At 39.6% G+C, this 24,922-nt stretch overlaps 1 protein-coding gene across 4 annotated transcripts in view; it reads left to right on the top strand.

The window, feature by feature from the left end:
• Ano4 (anoctamin 4) overlaps positions 1-24,922 on the top strand; it is a 300,336-nt gene that overhangs the window by 251,003 nt on the left and 24,411 nt on the right. For all 4 annotated transcript variants that reach the window (XM_036169504.1, XM_036169505.1, XM_036169502.1 and 1 more), the window contains 8 exons: positions 5,779-5,861; positions 8,254-8,394; positions 10,469-10,633; positions 17,065-17,101; positions 19,366-19,477; positions 20,622-20,679; positions 20,812-20,909; positions 23,119-23,261. In XM_036169504.1, the coding sequence (XP_036025397.1) occupies positions 5,779-5,861; positions 8,254-8,394; positions 10,469-10,633; positions 17,065-17,101; positions 19,366-19,477; positions 20,622-20,679; positions 20,812-20,909; positions 23,119-23,261 (837 nt within the window). The remainder of the gene's footprint in view (positions 1-5,778; positions 5,862-8,253; positions 8,395-10,468; positions 10,634-17,064; positions 17,102-19,365; positions 19,478-20,621; positions 20,680-20,811; positions 20,910-23,118; positions 23,262-24,922) is intronic.

Below are 24,922 nucleotides of genomic sequence, written 5' to 3'. Positions count from 1 at the left end.
AACTTAAAGAATGAAATGCCTATGAAGTTACAAGAAGCCTATAGAACACCAAACAGACTAGACCCCCCAAAAAAGTCCCCTCGCCACATGATAATTAAACAACTAAACGTACAGAATAAAGAAAGAATATTAAGGGCAGCAAAGGAAAAAGGCCAAGTGACTTATAAAGGCAAACCCATCAGAATAACACCCGATTTCTCAATGGAGACTTTGAAAGCCAGAAGGACCTGGACAGATATAATGCAGACACTAAGAGACCATGGATGCCAGCCTAGACTAATATACCCAGCAAAACTTTCAATCATCATAAATGGAGTGAACAAGACCTTCCAAGAGAATATTTTAAAATGACTTTCAAGAATCCCTGTGTTGGCTAGGCAGCAGTGGCGCATGCCTTTAACCCCAGCACTTGAGGAGCAGATCCAGGCGGATCTCTGTGAGTTTGAGGCCAGCCTGGTCTACAGAGTAAGATCCAGGACAGGCACCAAAACTACACATAGAAACCCTCAAAAAAACAAAAAATCCCTTTGTCATGATGCTTGTGAAACCAAATGTATTATCATGTCTCATTTAAGTGTGAAAATCACTACATCTAACCAATTATTTGGGACTTTTGAATTAATGGAGTCAATGATTGTTAAGTGAATGGAGGGAGGGGCCTGCTTCTTGAGAACCATTTCTTTCAGCTTGATTAACCAGCAGTGTTTGATTGTATTACATAGAACACCCCTAGACACTGGGTTTCCATCAGGATGTTTTTAGAGTGTTTTATGGTAGATCAGACTTTAACAAATTGGCTTCTCAGGCTTTTACTCCCTGTGAGTTGTGAATCCCTTGTCCTGCATATAAATTCATGTGCTCATTTCAAAGGTTCTGGCACCAACAGTTAGCTTTGATCTTATTAAAATATGTCTTCATTCCTAGCTTCCTGGACTCTGGAATTAACTCATTTTGACATATCACGGTATCTCATAAACTTTACAGCTTCTCATTTAAATGATTATACTAGCTTCTGTTGGGTCTTGTAAATTAGTAAATGTATTACAAAAATACGTTGCTTGGGTTCTCTAATAACAATATTTAATGCTGTTATTTTGATGCTGATATGGTTTATGTGAAGATTTTTATTTTTTATTTTTCTCTTGAAAATTGTGGGACTTTTTCTGCAACCCAGCCAATGAGACCTGAGAAATGTCTGCCGTTTTACCTGGTGTACTGACCTCAATTTTTTCCAATCCCCAACTCCCTATTAAATGATTTTTTTTCCCTTTTGCAGTCTTGTGCTCTGTGGCCTTCTTAGCTTTGAGTTTATAATTCTTAGCTCAGTGCTTTTTGTATGTGTGGATTTTACAAGTGAGGCTGTTAGGAATTGCCCTCATTTCTCTGTTTCTTATATCTTGGGAGAAGCATACTGGTCTAGTTCTCCACCTCTTATCCAAACAAACATTCTCAGAAAGTTATAAAGGACTGACAAAAATTAAATCTATTAGTGTTACTAATTTCATTTTTAAAAAGAAATTAGTATTGGTGGGGAAAGTGGTTGTATGTGTGAAGTAATTCATTCTACATTTTCTTGAAAGTGAGAATCTTGTTTACTTATAATATTAATACATTTATTAAATCAATAATAAATTATAATCAATAATAATTACTATCAACTATTGTATATTTATCAATCTTATTATTATTATTATTATTATTATTATTATTATTATTATTATGTCCTGGAGAGCAGGAACCGTATGTTTACAAAACAAGACCTCCACCAACCTAGCTGTGTCTCCAGCAAGAATCTTATTCCTGAAGATGCTTTGAGTCATCAGATTGGCTTGGGAGCAGCCAATCATCATCAGATGCTTTGAGAGAGGTCCCCCCATTCAGAAATAAAAACTACCCATTCCTTTTCATGCATACTGCCGATTTTACCTAGTCTTTATTCTTGTTTTTATTTATATAAGTGCAACTCAAGCTTTTGACAAGTTAGCAGGGGAGTTAAACCATAAGATCTGTATGTCTCTTAATTTTTCAATTGTAAGGGAAATACCTTTACAGTTATTTTCTTTTTAATTATTATTATTTAAACTGTTTGACCTAATGGCTCAGGCTTCTTGCTATCTAGTTCTTATAACTTAAATTAATCCATTTCTACTAATCTATACCTTGTCCTGTGGCTCGTGACTTACTGGTACTTTACATCCTGCACCTCATGGTGGCGGCTGGTAGCGTCTCCCCACCTCAGCCTTCCACCTCCCAGCATTCTCCTCCTCCTTGTCCCGCCTACACTAGCCTTCCTGCCTGGCTACTGGCCAATCAGTGTTTTATTTATCAATCAATTATAGCAGCCTATATTTACAGCATACAGGACATCCCACAGCAACATACCCCCGTATTCTTCCAGAGTCAGGACTGGTTTTGGCTGATGAATGCTTACTTGTGTCTAAGGAGGGCCTACCCATTTCTTCTGGGGCCATTCATTTTCTAGTGCCCCAATTCCTTGCAATAAGCACATTGGTCCTTCTGCAGGGCCTTTTTCTTTTTCTTATAGGTGGCTTGTCCAGGGCTGAAAGTGCCAGGAGCATAGAGTGCTGCCATAGTGGCTTGATTTATTTATTAGCAAATCTTCCTTGCTGTCTCTATTGTAAAACATTTTCTAGGCCATTTCTTTTTTTTGGTGGGGGGTGGGAGGAGGAAGGAGGGGGATCTGTGGATAGTATGTGGAGTGAGTAGAAAATGTCTTAATAAAGAAAAATGAAAAAATAAAAAATAATTTTTTTTTTAAATAATACAGTTATTTTCTAACAGGCAGCATACTTCTTCTCTTGCCATTCCAGAACAGGCATTTAAAAGATAAAGAGTCAAATTTCAAAAACAATTATATTACCAGTAGACAAAAAAAAAAAAAAATGTAGCATTGTCTCCCCTGTAGCTTTTGGAATAAGTTTGGGTTTTTCTGGGCCCTCTGGAAGATTTCAGATCTGTATGAAAGATACAAGTAAATGCCAGGTTCCCCCACTGAACCTATTACCTGGAATAGCCAGCCCTTCATAGTTACAACTATTTCAGCACAGTACTCCCGCCCCTCTTTCTCTTAGAATCTTGTCACTTCAATAGAAGTTTAAATTAAACTGTAATCTAGTAGTTAAAAGACAGGTGACAAATCAGGACAAAATTCCAGCTCTGTTGTTTCCTAGCTGTGTGATAGTTAGGGAATACAGCATGGGGATTAAGAAATAATCAAAGGGGAGAGTGTTTCTGCTGAGCAATTCTAAATGCCTACATGAGTTGGGGTAGTCACTCAGTGACTTCTTTCTTCCTGTTTGCAGAATTCAGCCATTGGCTGTATTTTCCAGAAAGAAGCCAAATCAGCTTTCATCCACAAACCCCTGGCCTTCCGTGGAATCTCAGCAGGCAGTCCTTATTTCATTCAGATGAATGGCTAGGTTTCTTCTGTCATATGCCTTCATCTTCTCTCTCCATCCAGGAAAAACTAAACAAAACAAAACAGGAAGCCTGAGGAAGCATTATCTACTTCCTTCTAAATCTTCAATCCCAAATGAAGCCTGTTATTTAGGATCATGTGGATTATGGCCATGTCTAGTTTCAATAAATTAATGTAATAAATGGCTGTAGTAAAAATTGTAACAACCTGCTGCAAATTTATTTGACAATGATTGTTCTACTTCAGAAAATAATTAAGTATAGTGTGTATCTTCACCATTAAGTGCCCCATATGAGCTCACAATATCAGTCTTCTCATCTGTATGTGAGTCTAAGCTAAAAAGTGTTCTGGCCTAATAGTGCCTTAGCTGTTATTTGTTTGGTTTTGTTTGTTTTCTTTCTATTTTAGTTTCCTCTGGTCAACCATGATTCAGTGATAGTAGATAGAAAATTCCAGAAATAAGTTACGTTTTAAATTGTACACTGTTCTGAACTAGATGATGAAATTTTACACAGCCCACCTCCATCTTTCCATGGGGTGTTTCAGCTCCATCCAGAGTATCCACATTGTATGTGCTACCCATCTTCTAGTTACTCCAAGAAGCCGCCTCAGTTATCAGATTGTCACAGTATGACAAGGCTTGTGTGGAAGTTGTTTTTCTTATGAATGGTCTTAATAATGGACCTGAAGAATACCAATGCTGTTCCTGTGTATACGCCAGAGAGATGTCATAAAATGCTTCCTGAGGTAAAAATACGGGAATTCTCTACTTAATGAGAAAGAAAAAGTGAGTGTTGGGTTGCTAATATCGGCAATAAGAACAAATAGTAAAAGGCATAGAATACACACACTTTGGTACCATATACAATTTCAGGCATCTGTAGAGGTGTTGGAATGTATACCACACAGAAAGAAGAGGTTACTGTATTTGAGTACTAATTTACATAATCCCTACCCCCATTCCTACCTGTGCTAAGAAGGAAGACGTCTTATATTTTCCTAACGTGTCAACTTAATGTCATAAAAGGATTGCTGTTTGGGATTGAGGTTAATGCCTCAGGTGAACCTCACTGTGGTTAGGTAATAGTACAAAGCAGGGATGAGGGTAGAAAGGAGGAGAAAATGAAAAACCCTCTTTTATAAGTAAAATTAACAGAGTTTTAGGCAAATAGCTTGAGACTGTTCTAAGATCTATAAGGGAAATAAAATATAGGTCTTCAAAGTAGTATCCGAACAACCACATGAAATTTAACCTCTCTTCCCCATAGTAAAGTGTCTATATTCATTAAGATGTGACTAGACCATTCTAATACAAAGACCTAACATCTTTCTGTAGCATCAATTAAAGTAATTTCTCTCTTACATAAGTACCCACTCCAGTCTCTTGGACCACCATACCGTTTAAAGTATTGTTGAGTAAACATGTTCCCAGCAACAATCCTTTTGCTGTGCACCAGGAATGTATCTCAGAGAATAGTTGGTGATCTTTCCTGTGAAGCCCATTCAGTCAAACAGTGTAAGTAGAAGTCATAAAAATTTACCAGACAAAAGAGAAGCATACTTAATTTCAAACTTTGATATTATTATTTTGGTGATGTTGATGGAAAAAACATCCAAGAGTTGTGACTACATGTTCTTCTATCACACTTTAATATCCTTATAACAAAGGGATTTTATTGTATTTCAATTTTTGAGATAGGGTTTCTCTATATAGTCCTGACTGTCCTGGAACTCACTATGTAGACCCGGATGGCCTGGAACTCACAGAGTTCCTGACTCTGCCTCCTGTGTACTGGGATCAATAGCATGCACCACCATGCACCACCATGCACCACCATGCCTGGCTAGGATATTTATATTAAGTACAAATATGTTTACATATATCTAAATGTGGTTAAAATACTTTGTATACTTTTCTCTGAAGAGAATTTGGGAACAAGAAATCACTGCCTATCAACTGTATGCTGAGTTTGGGGGTTGTCTTTCTATTCCTGGATGCCTTTTATATTTAAAAATATATATATTGTATCAGTAGCCAAGATATTGTCAGGAAAGTTTCCTGTATTATTTATTCCAAGATCTTCGTCTATGTTAAATCTACCCCAGCTTGCAAGCCTTTTACTTTAATTCCAGGCAAAATCTCTAACTTTGTTATATTTGACTCAAGTTCAGTATTTCTCAAAATTTCTCCTAATTAAATGGTGTTGACTTAGAAATTTTGGTTTAAAAAACAAAACAAACAAAAAAGGATCCAAACAACCACATTGTCAGCGGTGCCTTCCTTATTCACTGAAACAATATTGCTTTTTGCTTGAAACAACCTTTGTTCTCTGTTCCAGCCACCGTTTTCCTGGAATTTTGGAAAAGACGCCGAGCAGTGATTGCTTATGACTGGGATCTGATAGACTGGGAGGAGGAGGAGGTTTGTACCACTTACCTCAGAATATCTTAGAGCACAACCCCAAAAAATGCACCCCTTGAGTTGCTGCCCTCCACTAAATGATGGAAGTCAGGTTATCCAGAAAGCAATTTGAATACCTGTATTTGAAAGAAGTTTTTCAAGTTATATAAAGAAGGTCTGGGTGACATACCTATGATCCTAGCATCTGGGAGGTTGAGGCAGGAGGATCTCAAGTCAAGGCCAGCCTGGGTTACATAATGGAACTTTACCATGAGGCAGGAGATGAGGGAGGCTGGCATCATTTGGCAATACCACCATCAAACCCATGTGCTTGAGCTCTGTTCTGACACATGAGTGAGTTAAAATCCATAGGTCAAGAGACATTTCTCTAATAGGCATAGAAACATGGGGTTCAGGAGGACAGTCCTTACATATCACCCATTTTCTTACTTTGGTAGAAGGCAGTTGTTAGTTTATTATCACTGGGCATATGAAACACACCTTAGAGAACTACTTGAGGAAACATTTCTGTGAGCCCAGGACCCACACCAGCCCCTAGATGTGCGCAAGTTCACAATTACATCAAGGGCTAAAGGCTGAGAAGAAGCTGCTCCAGGCAGCCTTCTTGGTGGTGTGGGCAAATGTAGGGTCAACTGCAGCTCAAGCTGCCAATGAGGGCAAGCTCGGCCCTTTGGGCTCTACTTCGTCTGCTCTCTTCCCAATCACTTTGTTTCCCATTTCCTCTTCTAGCTCAGTATATTGTGTTCTTTCCCAATCTGTACCCAATTCTGGTTCTCTTTTCTTGACCAATTGGTTCTTGCTAGACTCGATTACCACATCCTTCCATTGGACCCTACTTTATCTGGGCCTCACCCATTTTTGCCTAACCCTTATGTTCTCTGAGCTCCCCTTAGTCCCAAATCATCAGAGCCTTGATATGCCTGTGAGCCATGTAATAAAACTATAATATTATATAGCTACTATGGGTGTTTTCTTTCCTAGAGGAACATATGTGTGTTTCTTTATATTAACAGAAGGCTTTTAGAAACACAGATTATGGAAATGTTAGCCCTGTTATTAGATTGACAAGAGAGATAATTTTGACAGGCTTTCTTCATATTCTGTGAATGTGCTGGGGTTTTGTTTTTTGTTTTGTTTTTGTTTTTGTTTGTTTTTTTTTTTTTGCTCAGTTCCTTTTTTTGTCGTATCTATTTAAGATATGCAACAAGGAATTTTGATGAATGACACTGGGATTTTTCAGTAATTCTTTAATAATAATTCTGAAAGACAGTCACTCCTATGTTTCATAAACATCCTTCAGAAAAATGGTTTTCTGTGTTTGGAAGCAATGCTTGGGTCAACAAGGAGACCGTGAGCAGCAGCTCTTACATCTGTATACTAAGAAACTAAGAGTTTCTGGAGAAAACAGAAGAGTCCTTATCTCTGTATCCTCAAACTTCACTGCCTGAAATAAAATGAAAGAAGGCTGAGCACATTGTAAACATGTCTTCCTACAGAGCATGGCCATTCTCAAAGCAGGCCTGTTCTCCATTCTCCGTAATTCTCTTCTGTTTCCCTTGTCTCTGTTTTCCTCTGATCGCTCTGTCTGTGTGGACTTAGTCTCCAGCCCATCTGGTTTGCTCATTTTCCTTCTTTCCCCAATTCACTCAAGTAGAGCATGTACTTAATTAACCAGAAGTGCTCTAGTACGATCTCTTGCTGATTCTCTTTTCCTAATCCCATAATTGCTTTTTAGTTGGAAACTGGTCACACTGGGATAGGGCTCAGCTCAATGAAACAAAAATCTCAGCTTGACTTGGGATTGAAGGAACCTTGATACAGCCCCATTTGGAATGTGTTTGGGCAATTAAGATTACATTTAGTATCTATGGTTAAGGGTGAATTGCCTCCCATAAGAGCTTATTAAATGTAGATCCACTATGGATTTTAGTGTCCCAAACCTAGGCACACAAAAATAAAAATATTTTAGGCTTAAAAAAGAAAGCTAAGAATGATACTGTCAGTATAAATCACAAAATAGATTGTGAACATTTGCCTACTCAGAAGACTTCATTCCACTGCCCATGTCATTGCCTGGTAATAAAAGTGACAATTTCCAAAACTCTAGGCATAGGAAAAGCAGTTGGTTTTAAATATCACTCCCTCTTCAGGGAGAGTTTATCAAGAAAAATGAATTACATTGGTTTTGATGATAATGAATCTTGATCACCATATTAATAGAGTTCTTCAAGGGATCAATTTCCAAATGTTTAAGGCTGTGTTTGCAAGCCTACTTCATCGACTGGCTGATTGGTGTGGCAGCTATGAATTCCATTTTATGGTGGGATAAAAAGAGTATTTCCTATTGTGAGTACCTTTTCAGCACATATGAATACATCTGCTTGTCTTTCAGGAAGAGATACGCCCCCAGTTTGAAGCAAAGTATTCCAAGAAAGAGCGGATGAATCCCATTTCGGGCAAGCCAGAACCTTATCAAGCATTTACTGACAAATGCAGCAGACTTATCGTTTCTGCATCAGGAATATTCTTCATGGTTTGAAACTTTTTTAAGAAATTTCTTTAGTTTAATAAGATACAAACCTCTAATACAGCAACAGTAATCATGCCAGGTGCTTGCACGATTATATAGAGCACTTTTACACAGTTGCAGTTTAACCCCACTGCTGCATTTGGTGTCGTGGATGGATCATGGATGACATTGCTATGACCAGGTGACAGATGAGGCAGGTTAAGGGATTGCCCAGGGTCTGCTCATAAGGAAGTGTCCCATTCCAATTTCCTGTTCCTCCCTCTTGCCGTGTCCCACTGTACTCTATTGAAAGGACAGTAAATAGGGCAAAACTTCCATGAACCAAGACAATATACTCCTTCAGCCAGAGAAGAAGTACAGAATTGAAAGGAGAGGCAGATTGCAAAGAAGGGCTCAAACCCATCCCCTTCTTTGGGTAACACTTCTAAGCAATAATGTCATGCTTGGCCTTCCACGCACACATTTGTATTTATTGGCTTATTTCTCATATAAGATCTAGATACATAGATTATGTTTTCCTGTTCTACAGACACAGACCCTAAAGCAGAGCTTGTGGCTAATAGCAGAGCTATAACTCAGCCCTGTCCTCTGATTCTCAATCCAGTGGCCTGTCTGCCCTTGTATCCACACCATGTATGACCTTCAATATAGACTTTGGCTGCCTCCCTGTCACCAGCACAAGCATTCAGATATTTGTTTAACTATTGTTATGTTCCTTCCTGTCATCCTGGTCAGTCCTAGCCAAGGTTTAGACTCCAGTTTTTTGTGTATTTCTCACCAGAAATGAGCAGAAAATAAAGTTTATACAGAAATACTGTAAGGAAAGGAAACTATAAATCAGTGGATATTATTGCAGGGACTGGATTTAAAACCCAGCTTTAGATAATGAAGTAGGCCATGGTCTTTATTAGGAATCAATGAATGAAAGTTCCAAAACTGTTTGGAGTCTCAGATTCTACTAGCTTATAAAAAGATAGAAGATAGACCATAAACTATTCCCAAGTATCATGAATCTTCAACAAAAGATGCTTCAGTCTAGGTTTGTATCCAATTGTAAGATACTGTGTGTCTGCCACATCATTAGTTTATTCAACAACACATACCAGGAGTATAAAGATACTGTCTGGGCCTTACTTTCTAGTTGGAGAAAGTGACAGTAATCCAACCAATTGTTAGAAATCATCAGTAGTATCCTGGAAGAGGATACACCCATTAGTGTATGTGCCATACTCTAGCAACAAGAACAATGCTCTGGTACCAGGGCAAAGATTCAGTTCTCAGTGTTTCTCAAGCTAAGATATGAAGGGGAGGGGGTTCCTAGGCTGTGTACAGGTGTATGCACTCTGGGCAAGAGATGAGTGGATGGGTGTTATAGACAAAGGAAATAGTCTTGAATAGTGAAAATGCTTAACTCCTTTGAAGCAATGAGAAAATGTCTGTGGGTTGCCACAATGGCTCAGCAGATGAAGGTGCTTGCCATCAATCTCGACTACCTGAGTTTCATCCCTGGAACCCACATGGTGGAAGGAGAAAAATGACCTCATAAGTTGTTATCTGACTTTCATACACGCACCATGACATGCATGCCTCCCCTTCCATACACACATGCACACACTCATCAAAGAAAAAAATAAAGAAAGAAATAAAGAAAGAATATTTTTTTCACAAAGAAGAAAATGCTGGGGGTCCCAGAGAGTAGAGAGAATGGTGCCCTGTGGGTGGAGGAGTCTTGCAGAACACAAGAAGGATTTTACTTACATCCTCCAATGATGGGAATAGGAAACAAACTATTGTACTCAGAAGCCTAAGTATGCATTGGTCTAGTCACTCAGTTGTTCTTCTTTAAAAAGTGTTACCCCCTACCTTGGGCAGGTCTTTACCTTTCAAGCAGTGTGGTTTTCTACTCTGTCAGAAAATCCAGAGAAAGTGTTCACCAGGATGAAAAGTGTCCCTATTCATGGGGACAGTCTGGAAGCAAAATCACCATCCCTTGGTTTTCGTTTTTCATCAGAACACAAATCTGCTTCCTAACACCTGACATTCGGGTCTCACTAGGTTTACTCCATCTTCCTTCTAGATCTGCGTGGTGATCGCTGCCGTGTTCGGGATTGTCATTTACCGGGTGGTGACCGTCAGCACTTTCGCTGCCTTTAAGTGGGCATTAATCAGGAATAACTCTCAGGTTGCAACCACAGGGACTGCAGTATGCATCAACTTTTGTATCATTATGCTGCTGAATGTGGTAAGTGAGCAGCAAGGTAACAAGCGGAACGCTGCTGTAATGGTTTTGGCATGACTTTAATCCCAGCACTCAGGAGGCAGAGGCAGGCAGATCTCTGTGAGTTTGAGGCCAGCCTGGTCTACAGAGTGAGTTCCAGGACAGCCAGGAGGACAGTGTTGGCCTCCACCCTTCTTCATTCAGAACATGATAGTGCAGCGCATCCTTTGAGATACTCATGTAAGTGAAATGTCAGAATGGCACATGCTGCTCAAGCTGCTGGCAGACTTTTTGCAATCACCTATTTCAGGCCAGAGCTCTCCTCGGAGCATCAGACCTGCATGTGAAATGGCCGACCAGGCAGTCTCCAACACTTTCATTTTAAAATGTTTTATTTGATTTGTTTATGTGTGTACGTGCCCTCACATTCGTGAATGCACATGTGTGCACATGCAGGATGTTATGCATGTGGAAACCAGTAGGCCACATTGGGGAGTTGGTTATTTCTTTCTATCATGTGGGTACCAGGGATGTGTCAGGTAATTAGGCTTGGATATAAGTGCCTTTATGTGCTGAACCAGCTTGTAGAACCCCGCTTCCTTCATTCTTCTTTCAAATACAGCCCCATCTCTTCCAGTAAATACCAGCTCCTCCCACAACCTCCCTCTTACAGCTGTTCAAATCTAAAATAAAGCTAGCATATCCTTCACACATGCATTTCTCTCTCCATCAAAATGTACCTGCACCAGATGTGGTGTCACACATCTGTAATTTCATCATGAGCAAGGCTAGGCAGGAGGATCAAAGTTCAAAGGTAGAATCAGACCCCTTTTCCCATATCCCTGGGCCGAGTCTCCAGCATCTCTTCACTAGGTTGTATCAATGGCTTTCTAACTAGACTCCTGGCGTCTACACTGGCTCACATCAACGTTGGCTCAACATAGAAACCACATGGCTCATGTTGCATGTAGGTCAGGCATGTGACTCCTCCAAAGGATTACAGGTCCATGGCTTTCTTCTCACTCAGTGTGAAAATTCAAGTGTTTGTGTCTCCTTGCTGTTACCTCTCCTGGAACGTTCTGTCCCTCCCTTCCCCAGGGTCTGTCTAGTGTACCCTTCCTCTGCTCTTCATTCAAATGTTACTTCTTTAATAAAGGCTTCCAATCAGAACTTGCCCCTGCCATCAGATGACTTCCTACCTCCACGCCTGCTTCTTTTCCTCTGTACCATCTGTCACCCTCTATTATACTCCTGGTCTCATTTAATACCTTCTCCTCTAGGTGTAGGTCCAAAAGAGGAGAGCCCTTTCTCTCTGTTTTATTTTTACTGTTCTTATCCCCTAGGATCTGGAGAAGCACATGGCACATAGCAGGCATTTGGTAAATTATTGTCATTTGTACAACAACAACAAAAATAACACCTGGCAAGGTTAGGCTTTGAGGTCAAATGTACATCAAAATACTGACCTTAGAGGTTTATAGTAGGAAATAAATGAGATAATATACGTACGCGCTGAACACTGTGTCAGGCATGAATTAGATGTCCAACTCATTATTGTTCTGCCCATGCTCATTTGAATTGTGTCTTTATTATATGACTCATCATGCTGAAATGCCAACATCTTTGCAAAAGACTAGGACTTTTAGAAGACCATAATCCTGCTGTCCCACAGGTATACATTGTAGGTTGTCATGAACAAAAACAGACTCAGCAGGTTGGATCTATATGTATTTGTGCATACACATAAATGCATCAACTTGAGAATGGAGGTGCGTGGGAGGAGTTCAAGATAGGGTATCAGGGAGGGCCTGGATGGAGGGAAAGGAAGGGAGGAAGTGGTTTAATTCTGTTTCAATTAAAAGCATATTTTAAAAAGTGAAAAAAATCACACCTAGTAAAGGAAGAGCTCTGAAAAACATCTGAGTACCATAACCAATAATCCCATGTAATTCCCAAAAGAATTTGACCCACCCAATAATAAACAACCTTAGCTAGGGTTACTAAGTGAACTAGTAATCACTGAGCTAACGAAATGTAAATTGCTCATTGCTAGGAATTTTTAAATCATAGGGACTTCCAATTTTAGAAAATGATATTTCATAATCAGAAATGGTTGGGAAAAAAAACATTGCTAATTGTTTGGTGTGATGATTTCATGGATGCTTCATCCTATGGAGACTGAAAATAGATGTTTGGCATTCCTTGATGCCCCATACCCTCTAGCTCAGCTAGTCTCCATGTTGATTGTGGAAAATATGTTGTGTGGGAAGGTGATTCATAGTAACTTAACCAAAAAGTGGAGCTTTGGAAGTTTCTGGGTCTTCATGGGGTGTAATGAACGAATGCTTGCTGTAGTCTTAACCAATGTCTTTTCATTTCAGTGTTTATCAAAATTTTAATTTAGTCGGAGATGTAGCTCAGTAGGCAGAGTGCTAGCCTAGCGTCCACAAAGCCCTGGACTCAGTCCCTGGAAGTTTACACACTGGGTGTGATTTCACACATCTGGAATCCCAGTACTTGGGAGCCAGGGACAGGATCGGGAGTTTAAGACCAGGCTCAACTACACAGTGAGTTTGAGGTCAGCTACATAGTGCCTTGTCTCAAAAAAAAATAATCATTTCAATCTAGGGGTGTAACACAGTAGTGGAGTGGATATTTAACTTATATAAGGCCCTGGAGTCCATCCCCAGCACTAATTTTAATAAATAATAATAATCTAATTTATATGCCTCCTTAAGAAAGGAAGGACTGTGTGCATTGGTTCTATATGCACATTGTGTTTGCCCCCGTGTATGGGGCAGGGCCATTGTCAGAGAAATATTTCATGCAGCTAGAAAACAGGATGTAGTCATCTCTACTTCAAAAAGAAAAGATGAAGTAAACTGAAATGGGAAAGGTGTATGGAGTAGGCAAAATATCCACTTGCTGACATTACAAAACACCTACTGTGAGGTGAGAAGTAAGCCATGAATCTATTGATATGTTTTCTAACAAAGTTTCATCTTACCGAAACCCACACACTTAAACTAAAGTGTGTCAGTCAGAGGCATCACTTCTGGATATATTTTTCATTTTAGGAGCGATGGGAACACTTTTGGTATTCTGATTTTCCAGACTAAAATAGCGTAAGATTCTTAAGTAAAAAACACCAGTGAGAATGGCGGTGACAGGCCACAGCAAGGGAGAGAGAGAAAAGAGAAAGGGCACATGAGACCTCGGGAAGCAGCCACCTCCAGGACTCTTGTTCAGTGGCCGATTGCCCTCCCCCCCACCCAGCTCTCTCTCCCTCCCAGCATCACATTTACACACTTGTCATTTGCCCCGAAGCTTTGTGAGTTCCGTTATGAGAGTAGCCAAGTGTGTAATGTAGTTTGGAAGAGTTTTCATCAGAATATAAAAACATAATAATTTAAGTCCTTCGGAAACAATCGCAGCCTAATGGACGGCCAGTTAATGACTGGAACACAACCTAGCATAGCCAAAAGCATTGAAAAACTAAATTCTCTATTGACTTCTGAAAATACTCAATTTAAGATATTTTTATTAGCCAGTAATATAGTTATTTTTAACAGCTATCTAAATTGGTTTGGACTACTTAAATTTTTTGACCAGTATGGCTTTTCAAAATTAAAAAAAAAAAGATTAAGATGTTAATTATTAACCCTTTTTAGTAACTGAAAATAAAAACCTCATGGAATAGATTGTTTTTTATATTTATTTGAAAATTTGTGCAATTATTTTGTATAACACACCCTGTTTCTGACTTTTTACTGAGTTTGTCTAATCTTAACTAAAGAAGCAAATTTATATGTGGTGCTTATTTTCAAGATCTTGTGATGTATATTTACTTTTGTGTGTGTGCTTAAAAATAGAATTTGTATTTACCAGGTTATCTGCACTCTAACACTCCAATGCCTCTGGATGACTGATTAAGTCACATTTATTGCTCTGCATTTTATTCAGAGTCTTAAAAAATAGTTTCAAAGAAGAGTGAAGGGACCCATCGTTTTTCTCTTTCTCACACTGTTCCAACTGTGTTCTGCCTCACTAGTGACCACATGGCATCTCAGAACTGTGCTTGCACACTAAGTAGACCAACAAGAGATAAAAGCAAAGATTATAATTATCCTTTTTATTCATCCATATGGATGTGAATCAAGTATTTCACCATGCTGTAAAAAGTGGAAAACATAATGTTGATACAAAAAATATAGCAAATCAGAAACTATTACTTACATTAGAACAAATTCACAAGCATTGATCAGGCTGATATGATTGGAAGTATTTATAGCTGTCTTATTTTGAAAATTACCTTAAAGTGTTGTATCAGCTACAGACATTAACAACCATAATTTACAGTATCTAATAACAATTGTAAAAAAGATATAAAATGCCTAAAGCCAGATCTAACCTAGGGGTAATTACCTTACATGTTAATGGATTAAGATCTCCAATTAAAAGACAGAACGACAGAATAGCTAATATAATGACACCAAACTATGTTTCTTAAAGAAATTGGCTTTACCCATAAGGCAGAAGTGAAGAGATGATAGTCATCCAAATGGGATCTGAAAGGAAGCAGGACTAGTCATGACCATATTAAATAAAATGGGCTCTAGATTACAAGTAATAAAAAAGATAAGGAATACCATTATACAATGATAAAGGTTGAATTAAAGAGGGGAAATAATTTGTTTCATTAAGTTTGGAAACTAATTTTTTCTGCTGACCTCATCAGAATAAACAGTTCATCTTTTCAATATCTTATTGGACTGATAAGAAATGAGCTGTTTTATATAAACACTCACCTAAGGGCCCCTTACTTACAATGAGCCCCTCTCTATCAATACCTTTTCCTGATATATAGCCAAGGTCTCCTGCTTTCCCCTTCTCTCTCTCTCCTTCATTCCCTTCATCCCTCTCTCCTTCCCTCCTCCCCCATGTATTCATTGATGCCATGGATCCTTCTCTATACTGTACTTTCCCAAAAGTTAGTACAAATCATGTCTGTGTTATTTTTTAAATGTCAGTTTTTCCAGTGTTCGTACTCAGGTGACTGGACCAGAGACCTTTGAGATAAGTGTCACAAGTTAACAAGGGTGTGTTATGTGGAAAAGATAAAGAATAAACTGAGAACCAAAATGATACTTTTCAGGGAAGTATTTTGCCAGACTCATGTAATATTCTTTGATAATTATGTGATTAAACAGTTTTAATGATAGCATGTTCTGTAATGCTAAAGTGAGTTTTACCAAGGCATCTATTCCAATCTCTTGTTTACAGAGATTCGGTTTTCATGGTCAAAAGAAATATGACGAATCTTCACTACCTATTTTCTAGCTGTAATTATACCAAGCTCTTTTAACATTGGACTCCATGAGCCTGGGATTTCTCTATGCAAAAGCAAATTTTATGGCTTTAGTAAATACATCTTTGTGTAGAAAAATCATATATATGCCTTAATAGAGCAAGTGGCCATGGCTGAATGTTTGGAGTCACACAATCTAAGTGTTTGGCTCCACGGTAAGCAAGAATCTTGGGGAAGAGAATTCAGAAATTAGGAAAGATTTTAATGTCAATTAGTCTGAACCCATCCCACCTGTACATAAGGGAGCTGTGGTCTGAAGGAGACGGGAAGCAATATAGTCAAGCCTCACGCCTTCCCAAAGAGAATGCTGGCACTCAGCCTGGGGAATTGTAAGCAATGTGTGTTAAATACTTCACCCTGTGATCTTAGTTTTCATATTGTTCAGCCCATTAATGTAATTTTCAGTTGTCATTTTTTTCAGAGAAAGGAGTTTTTATTCTCTCAATTTATTTCCTCTCTGGAAAATATCTGATAGCTATATTTTCTTGAACAACCTTGTGCTTCTGTATGTGCACACACACGTGTACACACACACACACACACACACACACACACACACACACCCTCCATTCCCTCTGAGGACCTTCTGTCACTCAGATAGCTGGGTGAGTCAGGGGTGCATCCTGTGCACTGATGGAGAGGCAGGACCACACGCTCTGGGAGTCTCCCACAATGTTCATTCACTCTGGCATTTTTGAGTAATATAATGTAGAATCTACAGCACTCCACAGTAAAATGACAGGCCCTTACCTGAGAAGCCAATGCGGGATTTTTGCCTTCAGTTGTTGACACCCAGGCATGTGATGACTGTCCAGCCTCACTTAGGAAACTGGTAATTAGTGGCAGCTAGTCTCATTGCTACAGAATTACCAACCCCCAAACAGGAAGTAAGATGTTTAAAGTCAGAAAGAAGACCTTACACATTTCCCATTATCCCCAAAAGTGTGCAGTTGCTCACAATGTTTCCACTGTCTGAAACACAGAGTGAAAAAGTTTCACTCATGACTTGATTGCCTGTCTTCTTTACAATTATAGGCTTTGAAACAGCTAGAGTTCATTTGTTAAAGGTGTGGAATTTATTTTACAGCTCTATGAAAAAGTCGCGCTCCTTCTGACCAATCTAGGTGAGTACAAGCCTCCTGCTGTGTAGTGCAGTCGGGTCTAGAGTAAAGCTTCCTTTCTCAGAGGCTGGAAATGAGCAGCCCCACTGTGGCCCCTGGTAGGCCAACCACTATCCACTTGGTGGCGCCACACTCATGAGTTTATGGGCAACACGAATTGGACTTGGTTATTTTTAACCAAAGAGAACATGAAGTTGGGACGGTATGGAAGGTAGTTCTGGGAGGAGTTAAGGAGAGAAAGTGGACATGAGTGTGATCAAAATATATTAAATCATATATTAAATTCTCAGAGTTAATAAAAAACACTACACTTTAAAAAAGAAATACCCCCTTTACTGAAGATTGTATGCAACACTTCATTCTTTCCCTTCAGCAGGACAATTTAAATATGTCTAGTAATAAGATCTTTTCAATCTGTACTTTTCAAACCTGTCATATCCCCTATGTACTATAAACAAACGAAGTTAAAAGTAGTTATTTTTCCTTATGTACACACAGAAAATAGCACCGCAAAAGTACGTATGTAGGAAGTATCCAGGATCATTTCAAAAGTGTTCACTAGCTGTTACCTCCATTTTAGAATTATAGATGGATTCTGCAAAGCACAGTGGCATACTCACTGATCCCAGCAGTTCAGGAGGCTGGAGCAGACCAATGATTTTAGCTCAAGAGTTTGAGACATGCTAGGACAACATTAAAAAACAGTAAAAGTGTCAAGTTTTCAAAGTCAGTAATTTCAAAGAGTAGTAACCTTTTAGATCAGAAATGTAGTCAGGGCAATGATAATCAACATTTGTGGAAATACATTCATATAAACAAATGGTTTCTAAGAACACTTCTCTGGCCTCAGAACATACCAGAACAATCTGTATAAGGTGTACATTACTATATTTTTTTAAGAAATAGAAATTGCTTCAGTTTTATAATGAGATATTTGCTGTTCTACAGCCAATGAGAAAATCACATGCTCCCACAGGTAGCTTGCTTTAATATACTCCTGTATATAGCTTGTCCAAAGGGGAGACATTCCAAAGTAGTTTTTTTTTTTTTTTTTAGAATAGCCATATATTCTAGTTCTAGTCCATTTATTGATTTAAGATGTCCTGTCCAGAGATAGCCACTTTACTGTATCTATCTTCTTTAATGTCATTGCCATTTTCCATCACCACTGTGCCTTTACCAAAAAGGAAAGAGATTAACCATGGTAGAGGGAATTGGCCATTGTCAGGCTGTGTCCCAGAGAAACTGCATCAAAGATGGCCACCATGGAGATAAATGAGAATCCAGCCAGCTGACAGCCGATAAAACTTTCGCATATAACTGGGAACCCAGTTTGCAGACGTGAAATTCAACCCATTGAGAAGTGTCTGGTGTTTCTTCCTTCCACAGCAACACAGCCTTGTTTTAATGCTGACATTTCCATCATTTTGGGTCTGAGGTGCCTTCTCCCCTCTTCCCTTCTCAGCTATACTCCCAGGAAGCATTCTGAGTTTAAGTCATGGAAAAGGAATTGATGGGAAGAAATGTTAAAGGTGCAGTTAGAAGCTTGGGGGATGTAGAAACAGAGAAAATGTTATTGCCTTACATTTTCTTTGACCTTGCTTGAGCTTGGGAGTCAGTTCCTCAGGAAAGATAAGTGGATCAGACATGAGATGTCAAGTTGGAGCCTTGACCTCAGGGGCAATCAGCTCCATAGTTTGGTTCACACCATAGTGTCCAAAGGGTATTTGTGTTATGGAAGTCAAAATATAATGAGCTTCAGGTTGGCCCCTGACTGAAGTCACAGATATGTTCCATGGATGGTAATATATGGGGAAAGCTCTAAAAAGGAGGCCATCCTTTGGTTTTTATCTGTGAGGATGATAGAAATATTAGATGAGTTAAAAGCCTAGGAGACAAACATGCCCGGTGTCCTGGGATTTGCAGTTCCCTCACATGACATGAGATATAGCAGCTGAGACAAAGAATCATTAGGTGCTTGATGGGGTTCTGATGCAATGCGTGCCCTTCTCAATTGGCAGAACCGCCTGGGTGCTCAGTTCCTTCACAAGTGCCTGTAGCCACTTGAGACCATACTGTTGTTTGAGCTGGTCTGTTAGCTGGAGGTCTATCTCCTGCATGGTCTGCTGCACAGCAGGTCAACTGTCAGCAAACTGGAAGCTCCTGTGCCTCCTGATGACCCTCTGGCTGTGTGGGGGAAGGGAGAGATGGAGGAGGGAGAGGGGGTCGTGTTTAGCCTCTCAAACCTGGCTCCCTTTTGTCCACAGAACAGCCTCGCACAGAGTCCGAGTGGGAGAACAGCTTTACCCTGAAAATGTTTCTTTTTCAGTTTGTCAATCTGAACAGCTCCACGTTTTACATTGCATTCTTCCTCGGAAGGTAAGAAGCACCTCTCTGTGAGCTCCCAGCCCTGGTAGGAGTGGATCACTCAGAGCCTGATGGCCAGAGCTCTCCCAATACAAAGAAAAGGTAGAAAGAGAAGATCAAGTCAGCCTTGACACAGGGAGCAGGGGCTTGGTCCTGTCTTCAACTTAGTATGCCAGACTTTTGACTCCACGAGGGAGGCTTTACTCTCTCTGAGGAGTGGATAGGGAAACTGGGATTGGCATGTAAAATGAAAAAGGGACTTTAAAAAATAAATAAAAACATTAAAAAAATTTTTAAAGAAAAGAAAGAGAAGATCAGCCACCTCCTTTCCTTTCCCAAACTGCAAAACCGCTTCATTTCCATGGGAAACCACTTCATTTTCTACTCAAAAGTGCCTGGACCTCTTTTGTTGTACAGATAAGTAGCGGGAAATAGTTTATGCCTGCAAACAATGGGTTGAAAAGCTTGTGACTTCCATCTCACCTCAACCAAGCCTGTGGATGTCACACCTAAGTTAGCAGGTGACATAGAGAGATGCAAGCTGTGGTATGGCCAAAGTCCCTGGCTTCACAGAAGAATATTCCAACAGGGAAGAGAGTAGAAATGAGAAGCCAGGGCTTTCTAGGGAACTTGAAACCAGGCAGGGATAAAGACTTTGGAGGGATTCCCTGTTCTATATTTATGCATGATTCCTACCCATCCTATCTGAGGTCCTAAGTCCCGTTTGGCAGGATGGATGCAGTGGCCTCTCTTTTGTTGTTTAGCTATTTCAGCAACATGAAACTCTAGTCAAATACTATAACAATAACAAAACCCACACTGCTGGTATTCAGAAGATCAAATGTGGGTAAATGCAGGAACATAGCTTCTGCTCACACAGGCTGGAGTACTCTCTATTGAACAGGAATGCTCAAAACCACAGGAAACAGCAGGAATGGGGCCCTCCCATCAGCAGCTGAGCAGGAAGGCCAGGAAAGAAATGCTCTGGAGAATTCCAGAAGTTCAAGTAATGACAGCTCTGGAGGGTTTCCTCATTTCTGCAGTCTTGATCCTTAAGGGCTCCCATCATTTACTTTAGAGGATATGTCAACTTGAATGTAATGTTCACCGAAAGCCTAAACCTACAGAATGCTAACAGCTTGCTTCTGTGTTGAAGATTTACAGGACACCCAGGTGCCTACTTGAGACTGATAAACAGGTGGAGGCTAGAAGAGGTCAGTATTCTCCCCTTTTTTCTTGTTTTCAACAGACTCCCATTAAACAACCTTCAGGCAACTTTGTGCAGAGTAGAAAACTATTACTCTTCTCTTTGTTGACTGCTGTATCTCTGCTTGCTTGCCTCACAGTGCCACCCCAGTGGATGCCTTATTGATCTCTGTATGCAAATGGGTATTATAATGGTGCTAAAGCAGACTTGGAATAATTTCATGGAACTTGGCTACCCGTAAGTACCTTAGCTATCTCGCAGAGAGGCAGTGTGGCTCATGGTTAGCATTTCTGAGTGTAAGAATTATGACTCGACAGTTAACCTGGTATGTCACATGCAGATTCAAATTTCATAAAAACAGTAAACATTGGGGACCAGTGAGATGGCCCGGTAGGTAAAGGATTTTGCCACCCAAGCCTGACAACATGAATTGGATGTTCTTGGAACTGACCCAAAGTTGCCATCTGGCCTCTGCATGTATGCCATGGCACACAGTCCACACACATCACATACACGTACACAAACAGCAATATATTTTTAATTAAAAATAATAAACATTGGTTCTTTTAGGTTTAGCCTAACTCATACAAATTAAAGTAAACATTCTTTTTTTATTTTATCAGTGTTTTGAGAAATTCATATAATACATTTTAATGATTTCACTCTCATCTCCCAACTCCTCCCAGATTCATCCCCACCTCCCTACTCATCCAAACAAATTCATGTGTCCTCCTTTTTCTTCTTCTTCTTTTAAGTCTATCATGCTACCCAAATGCTCTTGGGGTGGGAGCATGGTTGACCTATCAATGGTCACCCTTACAGAAAACTGACTTAGCATTCTGTGTGAGGCCTCTGTGCATGTGCATACACTGACTGTGTGAGTGTAGCATGCTCCAATGATGTCTTTGACTCTTTGGGTTCCAGTATTGTAGGTCCTTAGCTATTTATCTATTCACAAGATCTTTATTCCCCTATTCCCATGGTAAATGAGAATGTTAATTTAAAACAAAGAAAGAAAAGCACTGTAAATTCAGACTATACATAAAAGGAACTTGGAAAAGAAGAAAATGTCAGAGATGTAAAAGTACATATTTTCACCAGTAAAAATATTGTCACCCAGTGGTAAGATTTTCTGGTTGATGACAGTAACCAGGACTTTGTGTCATTTCTGTAAAGATAACCTTGAACTTTGCTCTGACAGCTCCTGCTTAGCTTGCCTTTGAAGACACAGATCAGCCGCCTTTCTGTGTCTGACAGGATTCCACACCAGGTGGTTTCCATGTCAGCTCAGTAACTCTGGAGAGACACAGCTCTCCAGGACTCTGGGAAGACCACTCAGTTAGAACAGGAGCATGGGACTTGCTGAATGAGGAAGGTCTTTTCATAGGGCCCTGTCAGAGGCAAGGCCAATGATTTTCTATTCTTAGATTCAAGTTTTAAAATCTTGCTCCAAGAATCTAATGTTTTCTATAAGACTTTTAAAAATAAGGGGTTGGGGATTTACTCAGTGGTAGAGCGCTTGCCTAGCAAGCACAAGGCTCTGGGTTCGGTCCTCAACTCAGGAAAAAAAAGAAGAAAGAAAAAGACTTTTAAAAATAAACACAAAAAACAGATGTATGATGTTTCCCTTTCTGGAATGTTTAATCGAATCTAACTGAAGTGTCAAGGGTGACTCTGGATTTGCAGCAGAGCTGTGAGGTGCGCAGGGTGTGGCTGGTAGCCAATCCTCTTTTGTCCTTACTTGAAGTACTTTTGTTTTAGTATTTCCATTCTTGGAAATACTAAAACCTTGTCACTTTCTTTCTGGAATGCTCCAGCCCATAGATCTGCCTCCTCTGTGGCATTTCCTCTATCTCTTTCCATATTATACAATGTACTCCTGCATGCTGCTGAGGGCAAACAGCTCAGCTTCGAGTCTCAGAGTGAGATGCATCCCACAGGAGTCAGAGACCATGTCAAGCTTGAATCTAAAGCACCTGAGCCTTCTTGTAAGGAATTATAGGAACCTGAATGCCAGGAGAGGGAGATGATTGTGATTTCAGATTTTCTAGGTCCCTGAAGTCAGAATATGATGATCATAATAACTCCTATGACAGGACCACTAATGGGTATGGACTCCAACTTAAGCCATGTAAGCTAGACCTTCTAACCATTGAACATCCAGTGTTGCCTTGGACCCAAGTCAAGGTGCTTTCAGCCTTCTATCCAACTATTTCTAAACATGGGATCATTTCATGGACAATTAAATAAGTTGGTCACCCATTCTGTCTATTTGCAAACAGAAGTGCTTCAGGTATGCAGAATTCTTTCCAGTTCCAGACATAGCTTCCTGCCTGAGTGAAGATGGGTTTTGACTAGTTCCAAATGATAACTCTATTCTTTCTCATTACTTAAGTCTTATGAACAATCGTGCATATTTTTATAAGAAACTAATTTTGTCACCCAGGTTAATTCAGAATTGGTGGACTAGAAGAAAAGTTCGACAAGAACATGGGACTGAAAGGAAAATAAATTTCCCACAATGGGAAAAGGATTACAATCTTCAGCCAATGAATGCCTATGGACTCTTCGATGAATACCTGGAAATGAGTATGGAAATCTGTTTTACCTCTTAATTAAAAATGCAAGCCTTTGCTCTCCAGCTACACTCAATTAAATGCACATCCATTATCATCTAGCCATTTATGTGAAGGGATTCTGATGTGAGGGCATTCCAAGCAACATGTGAAATGGAAACAAAATCATAAGATATTCAAAGCCAGATTTGGAGTTATAGCTCAGTGGTAAAGTGCTTATTTAGTATGAACAAAGCCCTGAGTGAGATTCCCCAGTACAACAAATGAACAAAGTTCAGACAATGGTCATTTCAAATCCTTCATGATATTCTATCTTACTCCTTGAACCATGAGAAGAGGCTCAAGTTGTAGCTTATGAGTAGAGAGACTTCTTAGCATGTTCTAAGTTCTGGGTTCAATCTCAATCTCTCTCTCTCTCTCTCTCTCTCTCTCTCTCTCTCTCTCTCTCTCTCTCTCTCTTTCAACCTCTCTCCCTCCCTCCCTCCCTCCCTCTCTTCCTCCTGCTCTCTTTCTTTAACACACACACACACACACACACACACACACACACACACACACACACACACATTAATCCATTCAGGACATTCATGAAGACTCTACCCTATAACCCCAAAACCTTCTACTATGTCCTACCTCCCTACACTGCCTTATTATGGAACTAAATAGCCAAGAAAAAAAATGTTGAGAAATTCAGTGCATCAAAAAACAGAAAGAGTCATTACTCAAAGCGATTGACTCACACATCCAGCTGACATCTGTTAAGCTTTACTCAATGCCAAAGAAACAACTACATTTGGCATCAGAGACAGAGAAAGGGAGTATGACACAGGGCTCAGCTTTCAAGGGTGCATAGGCTAATGGGGAAGAGCCAGAGACAGGAAGTGTAAGTTCAGGAACTGTCACAGTTGCCGAAGCATGAATCATGGGAAGTAGGGGCAGCCATTTCTATTGTGGGAGGAATGTGGCAGGAAGTGAGGAATGCTTAACCCGGGCTACACTTAGTTAAGGAATCCGATTTCTTTAGAATCCAAGTCAAATTAGTCTCAGTATGGATCTGGGGAAGAAATAATAATAACGATGATGCCTTGTCAGATGCTTTATGTATAGTCACTCTCTTCTTTGGAAAATCTGTTTAAGCTCTGCAGCCGAGGGATGAAATAGGAGGGGAGCTGGACGAGATGAATTACTTCTAAAGGAAGCCATCCTAGCTGGGAGAATGTGAAAATTAAAAAGCAGTAGAATTGATGCTTAATGTTTCTTAGATTGCTTCTGTCCTAAGTATCTATTGATGCTTTTGGAGTTTCAATTATAGAATGGCCGAATGATATAACTTGGAAAAGAAATCAATGTGGGCATTAATAATAAAGCTTAATAAAGGCAATTCATTAAGAGAAATCACCAACTTTGAGTCTCTTAATGGACTTTCCCCCATAAAGAAGGAAATGAACAATAATGCTCCTGGAAAGAAGCATTTATGTGGATGGCATGCTACAGCTTCTGTTGTACCACTGCAGCTTGAAACAATATGAGGTGTATCACAGACAGACACAGGAATCCTTCCTGCTTCCTCTTGTTTTCGTTTTGATTTTTTCCTAATTATTTCCTGGATTTATTATGTTATTAAATACTATAACTTACTGGATTACAATATAAAGTAATAGAAAGTATTTAAAT

Source organism: Onychomys torridus, chromosome 20 (genome assembly GCF_903995425.1).
Source record: "Onychomys torridus chromosome 20, mOncTor1.1, whole genome shotgun sequence".
In the NCBI taxonomy this organism is placed as follows: domain Eukaryota; kingdom Metazoa; phylum Chordata; class Mammalia; order Rodentia; family Cricetidae; genus Onychomys; species Onychomys torridus.
Note: the sequence above shows the minus strand (reverse complement) of the source record. Positions and strands in the feature narration are given on the sequence as shown.